The following is a 7,923-nucleotide window of genomic DNA, read 5'->3' as shown; positions in this document are numbered from 1 at the left end:
AAGTCATTTTCCTTAAATTTGAGGAAAATGAGTTGATTTGGAAAACATTTAACCCAACCAAACATGAGAAAATTGGAAAACATTTTCCGGAAAATGTTTTCCTTCATACCAAACACACCCTAAGAGTTTGAGTGTTTTACAATCACTTCTTTATCACTGAACCTGGTCGATAAGTTAATATACATAATATATATATATATATATATTTAATTTTCTAGTAAAAATATAGAATCCACGAACCCCCACCTAGCTCCGCCTCTGATCGTCTTAACCCACCATATTCTTCGTTTTGAACTAGTTAATTAATTGAGAATTATGGATAAAAGAAATAATGACTTAATTATATCTTGTTGGACAATATCATGTTGGGTCTAAACAAAAGTCTCATATTAGTAGTTAAATAAAGGAAGTTATATATAATGTGTAAGAATTAATATTTTTAATGGTGTAAGTTTTTTTCCAAAAAATTATGCGATCTTGATTCAAAACGAATAGTTGTTTTTGCATATGAATAAATGTAACATTTAGCTAATCTCTAATTTTGGAGGAAGACTGATCTGTTTGAATTAGACTTATAACTTAGGACTAATTATAAGTTCTTTGTATTGGATGATAATTTATTTAGAGCATAAATTCTTAAAATAATATTTTTTAAATTATATTTGGGGTTTATTTAAATTATTCCCTAATTAGTCCAAATTACAGTTTTTTCATTTTTGGAGTCACAAAATGTTGTCTCACTTACAACAATCCTGCTACTTTCAAGCATTTCTGTGGTTTACATTTGCTACTGTTCCCATTTTTGTAGTTACTATATTTTTAAGTTTACTTTCTTAGCTTAACAAAGCCAAGAAATAATAAAATTTTCAACTCTCTTTCCCTCAAAAATTTATCCTAAACAATTTTCTGTTTTATCACTTTTCTCTTTCTTGTTGAGCTAATTGACAAGCACTCGAAAACATGCATGCATGGCATTCATTAATGTTGACGTCGTAGCAAAGCTAGAAATTCTAATAAGAGAATTCAAAAAGCTATAAAAATATCATATGTGTGATTTGAACCTGAAATCTAATTAAGTACGATAATTTTTGGGTCACGTTTGATCAGTATGGCGGAAGAGATAATAATAGCGAATGCGGAGGATAAAATCTATGATTCGATAGTATGTTACGCACCAACGATGATAACTACGAGTGGAATATGGCAAGGTGATAATCCACTTGATTATTCATTGCCACTCTTTATTGTGCAATTGACATTGGTGGTTGTCATCACTCGACTACTAGTTTTTATCTTGAAACCTATTCGTCAACCTCGTGTTATTGCTGAGATTCTTGTAAGTGATTTATTACGATTCTTCTAAAATTTAATTATATGATCACATTTTCATTTTTTCATTATTTGTCAATGTACATTGGTTTATAAGTGGAACGCCTTGGTGCAACAGTACTAATTATTGTCATGTGACCAGAGGTCATGAATTCAAGTATTAGAGAAAACCTCATGTAGAATGCAAAGTAAAACTGCATATAATAATAAAGATAATTAATGGTCATATCGATATTAATGAATCATCTTTTGTGTCAGACTGAATGGATTGAATGATCATATCAATATAAATGAATCGTCTTTCTGCTAAATAGGATGAATTAAACTTATGATGAATCGTCTTTGTGCTAGACCGGATGGATATTGAATGATCATATTAATATATATGAGTCGTCTTTCTGCTAAACATAATGGATTGAACTCGTAATTTGTATGGAAGGAATTGAATAGCATAATTGTTGTTATTATATACTATGCTCATACACTAATCTTGTGCAAAAAATGATGGCAGGGTGGTGTAATTTTGGGTCCATCAGTATTAGGAAGAAGCAGCACATTTGCTAATACAATATTTCCTCAAAGAAGTGTTATGGTACTTGAAACAATGGCAAATATTGGTCTTCTTTACTTCCTATTTCTAATAGGAGTAGAAATGGACATTGCTGTTCTTCGTCGAAATAGTAAAAAATCGTTGCTTATAGCAATGGCAGGGATGATATTGCCATGTATAATAGGAAGTTCATTTTCCGTCTTATTGCATGATAAATCACAAAACACAAAAGAAGGAACTTTCATTCTCTTCCTTGGCCTCGCGCTTTCTGTTACTTCATTTCCTGTTCTTGCTAGAATCCTCGCGGAGCTCAAACTTATCAACTCTGAAATTGGGAGAATCGCGATGTCTGCTTCACTTATTAATGATATGTTAGCATGGATTGTGTTAGCTTTTGCAATCGCCTTTACTGAGAATAAAGACATGAGTTTGGCTACTCTTTGGGTGATCCTATCAAGTATTGCATTCATTTGTGTTTGTTTTTTCGTCATTAGGCCATTGATTGAAAGGAGAATAAGTCAGACTCCAGAAGGCGAATCGATTAGTGAATTCAATATTTGTCTCATTCTAACAGGAGTTATGATATCTGGATTCATAACTGATGTTATTGGAACACATTCTGTTTTTGGTGCTTTTGTGTTTGGTTTGATCATACCTAGTGGTCCTCTTGGTTTAACACTTATAGAAAGGCTAGAAGACTTCGTATCGGGTCTTTTGTTACCTCTTTTTTTCGCCATTAGTGGTCTCAAAACAGAGATTTCTGCTATTGATAGTGCTGCAACATGGGGAGTTTTGTGTGTTGTTATAATCTTGGCTTGTGCTGGTAAAGTTATAGGTGTTGTCATTGTAACACTCTATTACAAAATGCCATTTCATGAAGGCCTTTCTCTTGGTCTTCTCATGAATGCAAAAGGCCTTGTTGAGATTATTGTTCTCAATGTTGGTAAAGACCAAAAGGTAATCATCATATATCTCTCTGTCCCAGTTTACGTGACACACTTTCCTTTTTAGTCCATCCCAGAACACAAATTTCAAAAGTTGATGTCACTGAGACAGAGGGAGTAGTACTTTCATTTATTTGTCATCAACACAAAAATGAGTACTAAATACTTACATGTAAATGCAGGTTCTTGATGAAAAATCTTTTGCTATAATGGTGATTGTAGCAATTGGGATGACTGCAGTCATCACTCCTATTGTGACAATTGTCTATAAACCATCAAGAAATTTCACCCCATATAAGAGAAGAACAGTTCAGAAAACAAAGTTGGATAGGGAATTTCGAGTGCTCGTTAGCATCCACACACCTAAAGCTGTTCCAACTATTATAAGTCTTCTTGAAGCATCATGTCCTACGAAGAAATCACCGATATGTATATATGTCCTACACCTTGTAGAACTCACTGGCCGCGCATCTGGAATGCTTATTGTCCATAACATGCGTAAAACAGGAAGGCCAGCTATGAACAGGACTCAAGCTCAATCAGATCATATCATCAATGCATTTGAGAACTTTGAGAAAAGTGCAGGATGCGTCTACGTGCAGCCTCTCACTGCTATCTCCCCTTACTCCACTATGCATGAAGACATCTGCGTTTTAGCTGAGGAAAAACGCGTAGCACTAATCATAATCCCTTTCCACAAGCAACAAACAGTTGATGGTGGACTAGAAACTACAAACTCATCATTCCGAACAATTAACCAGAATGTATTAGCAAATGCACCTTGCTCCGTTGGGATACTAGTAGATAGAGGCTTAACAAGGTCAACAATGAACCAAATTTCACACCATGTTGCAGTGTTATTCTTTGGAGGACCAGATGATAGGGAAGCATTAGCTTATGCTTGGAGAATGAGTGAACACGCGAACATTAACCTAACAGTTATGCGTTTCCTCCCTGGAGATACAACAATTGAAGGAAGAAAATCAAACAGCGGGAATGACTATAGTGTACTAACAGTTGAAACAGAACGCGATAGGGAAAAACAGTTAGACGAGGAATATGTAACAGAATTCAGGACAAAAACAGGAAGTGATGGATCAATAGTATACATTGAAAGAATAGTGAATCATGGAGAAGAGACAGTAGGAGCAATAAGGTCAATAGATAACTCACACGACTTGTTCATAGTGGGTAGAGGACAAGGGACAAGCTCCCCGTTAACAGCAGGGCTAACTGATTGGAGTGAGTGCCCAGAGCTAGGTGCCATTGGTGATCTCTTAGCTTCATCAGATTTCGCGATGAAAGCATCAGCATTGGTGGTGCAACAATATGTAGGTATGGGATCCGGGGATCCATTAATCACTCCGGATAGTCCTACCGTGCATTATGAACCCTTCAACCTCGATCATTCAACTCATAGACAACAACCCGATTTTCATTCACAACAATGAAAACTTGCTAGGACTGATCACATCAATATCAATTTTATTTTTTTTACCTATTCATGAATTTTGTTAATTGTAAATGCTTCCTACTCTAGAGATCAATCTTTGATGTATTTATAAGTCTTTCAATTGTAAGAGTAAAGTGAAGATAATCATGAAACTACTTTATTTTTCTTTGTTGTTTACATAATCAAACTTCAAACTGGTTTTGATTTATCTCGATAAGTATATTCACTTCATTAAATTCAAATCAAAGAAATTGAGTACTAAAAGATATTGATAATGGCAGGTTATAGAGTATTTGTACTGAAAAGTACTAACATCCGCTAACTAACTAGTGGACGTAACTTTACTAAATAAGACGAAGGTAAATTATGAGCCACTATATTATACTGAAAAGCGACCGACGAATTCGATAGTTAAATAATAAAATTCATCACTAATATTATCTAGCTAGATATTATCAGAAATTATGTTAGCTACGAGCAATTTAATCATAAATTAACGATGAATTTCATAGCAACTATTTCTGAAATAAAATTGTAGTGTATAATTACAAGGCTTTGAACTTAAACCTCCTTTTTTTTTTCTTTTTTTTCTTTTTTACCTTAGCTAATCACTTAATCGTGTCAAATTAACATGTTTTCGTTTATATACCTTGAGTCGGATAATTTCATTATCTTATACTGTATTGTTAAAAAACTTTTTATCATCCTAGCTATCTATCGGAAATAGTTTTTTTTTTTTTTTTAAGATAAAAATAAGATCTGCTTATACTATTTTTTAAGGCTCATCATAAAATTACACTAGATATATTATTGTTGTTATTGTTGTTGGCCGACCTAAATACTGTACTCAGCTGAAATAAGCATAGTAATTTGATAATTTGGCTGTTTTGGTTGGCGTTTACTTAAAAAGTAAGATACTACTATACATAAATAATTTAATCATCCACAAAACTTAACATGTGAACCTAATCAATCGACAAGCTTGAGGCATCATTTATGGACTTTTTGTCATCAAGAATTTGTTTTTGTGTTCTTAATTTTTTGGCATCTAATTAAACTTTCAAAAATTCATTTAATTAGTCTATCTCTCAGCAATCAGCATCATGTCCCTCTAAATTCATCTGAATTTAAGTTATATACGATGTCAGTGTAAAGAGGATCAATTATAATATTTTTGAACCCTTAATTTTAATTTTTGTGATATATGATTTAATATATTTAATCTTCAGTTAAATTAAAATGTATGTTATAGTCCCTTGATGAAGGAAATATGCATATTCAATTAAGTGGTGAAATAGTTCATAATTATGATAAATTTGTGAATATTCATGAACAAAATGATCAAAAGTGCACATTTTACTTAATTAAATTTAAGAGTGCTTAATCAAATATCACAAGACTAAATTAGAATTTATCAATAATTGAGGGACCAAAAGAATTATTTGCCCGTATAAAGATATTTACATATCAATCTCCTTAAAGTTGTGTGGAATTTATGACATTGAAGACAAAAAAAAAATTGTTATTTAAGTAAACATAATATGATAATATAATTTTTTTTACATTGACGATATATATAGATTTTATTCCCTTCCATAACCATTAGTTAAATTCCTTCTCCTACTCCTAGCCCCCTTACCACTATTATATGTTATAGGGCATTAATTAAAATTGTCATGTAACGTTATAGATCGACAAAAATTTCACAATACTAAATTGTGGTCCTATACCATATGTTAATAAATATTTGTGTAGTGTGGTTGAATCTAGAACCTCCTTAAAATTGTGGTTTAATTTCCTTTACCAGCCATGTGTCATTTCTGCAAAAGATTAAGATAAATTGAACATATATGGAGTACATTTTTTTTAATTTTTTATCTAAAAAATTCACAGGATATTCACTATGATTTTTTTAAAAAAATAATAATTATATTCATAAGATATTTTGAGATCTGGAAAAAATCGAACGATGTTATAATATTGTAATGATAATTAAGAAACAAAACAGGTTGAGAAAGTTTGACTTATTAAGTGCTGAAGGAAAGAAAAGAGGAAAATTTTCAAGAAATGAATAAGGAAATGTGTTTTATGGCAGGTTTGTGATGAAATAATTGAAAAGCTTTAATTCTTAATCTGATATTTTGAATTCGAGCCTGAAAAATATGAAGAATCGCAGAACCAGAAATACTACTAAATAAAAACTACTTTAATATTCTCTTTTTTATATAAAATGAATTCAACAAGATATATGTAAAAAAAAACACAATAAAAGAAAATTTATATATACAATTTTCTGATGAACAAGTTTTTTCATTGATAGAAAACACTTTAGTACCCATTATAGAGGATCTTTTCGATGCAAATTTAAATTAATTGGATTAGTAAATAGTATTCATTATGTAATTAATCTTGAATTTTGAGCTGTTTTTGCTTTGAAATATATATGCAAGTTTGGAACTAGAACCTTATTTTATAAAGAGAAAATTAAGGACGTATCTATCCTTTTTTTCCCCAGGTTTTATTTGGCAAGGTAATTAGTTCAAATCCCTCCGTACGACTAGCTTTTCAAATTAATTCTTTTTGTCATGCGGGAGGAACTTTCGGAGAAATTTTAGTAGTTCGATTATTTTATGTCTATTTGATTTTCTATCTCGTAATCTCCTCCTTCAACCTCCAGTCTTTTAAAAAAATAAGTGAGCTCCCAAAGTAGTTATAATTTCGACAGAGTTTAATAATTTTGACTCAAACTTTATAAAGACTACTTGATTTATTGATTAATTCATGTCTTCGTCATATCAAGAGTTTAACTAACATACATCAATATAATGTTGTAATCAATGAATAGTTTACACTATGTGATTATTTTTATTTGTTATAACATATGTAATTTATCTTATTTTCAAAATTACATATCTTACTTTTTACAATAAATATATTTTGTGTGACATGATAGACTGATTATAAATATTTTCTTATATTATCGGTGTATAACTTAAAACTTAAATATAAAAAATGCATCATATATATAAACTCCACAAATATATTTCATTTATCACTCATGATTAAAATGGAATCATACAACAAAAAGAAAGCCAACAACTATTGCCTTCCTTCTAACCAATCAAAATATACATATAGTAACTCCTTTGAAAATAAACAACTATATATAAGCATACAAAACACCAAACACACACACACACTCTAACAAAAAGAAACAAAATACACTATATGAGAGTAGGCATTTTCTGCAAAGTGAAGAAATTTGGCTATAGCATAATAAATTATGCACATTGGAAGTCCTTAGGGACATATTTGCCACAATTGTTGAGTAACAAGCTGAGGGAAAGTGGAACATTTAGATTAATTCCCAACACATTAGCTTTAAGGGCAGTGCAAAGGCAAATAGCAGCATCAAGATCAGCAAGTCCATGAATTAAAGAGCAACATTTAGTTTTGGCTGGGCTACTTCCAATAACAAGGTGCACTAAGTCATTTAGCAAATTGGCACAAGCATTTAGCTTTAGTGTGTCCTTTGGGCACTTTCCCTTTGATGATGGGGTGGAGGGGGTGGAGGGAGTGGAGGGAGTGGAGGGGGTAGAGGGGGTAGGGGTAGGGTGGGGTTTGGGGTGTGGATTGTAGTGTGGGGG

The 7,923-nt window shown here is 31.8% G+C and overlaps 2 protein-coding genes across 2 annotated transcripts in view; one reads left to right on the top strand and one right to left on the bottom strand.

Annotated features, from left to right (window-relative positions):
- Positions 1 to 1,108: 1,108 nt before the first annotated feature.
- Positions 1,109 to 4,461, top strand: LOC102592147 (cation/H(+) antiporter 15-like). The gene is made up of 3 exons (XM_006355458.2): positions 1,109 to 1,336; positions 1,841 to 2,836; positions 3,006 to 4,461. The coding sequence occupies exons 1-3, from the start codon at positions 1,109 to 1,111 to the stop codon at positions 4,272 to 4,274; spliced, it is 2,493 nt and encodes an 830-aa protein (XP_006355520.1). The 3' UTR covers positions 4,275 to 4,461.
- Positions 4,462 to 7,298: 2,837 nt separating this feature from the next.
- The window catches only part of LOC107062125 (lipid transfer protein EARLI 1-like), a 1,488-nt gene continuing 863 nt past the window's right edge, over positions 7,299 to 7,923 (bottom strand). Inside the window, exon 2 of the mRNA XM_015312391.1 lies at positions 7,299 to 7,904. Coding sequence (XP_015167877.1) covers positions 7,558 to 7,904 — 347 coding nt within the window. The 3' untranslated portion in view covers positions 7,299 to 7,557. The remainder of the gene's footprint in view (positions 7,905 to 7,923) is intronic.

The sequence above is a fragment of the Solanum tuberosum genome, unplaced genomic scaffold (genome assembly GCF_000226075.1).
Source record: "Solanum tuberosum cultivar DM 1-3 516 R44 unplaced genomic scaffold, SolTub_3.0 scf00201, whole genome shotgun sequence".
Lineage (NCBI taxonomy): Eukaryota > Viridiplantae > Streptophyta > Magnoliopsida > Solanales > Solanaceae > Solanum > Solanum tuberosum.
The sequence above is the reverse complement of the archived record's forward strand: the minus strand, read 5'-3'. Positions and strand labels throughout refer to the sequence as shown.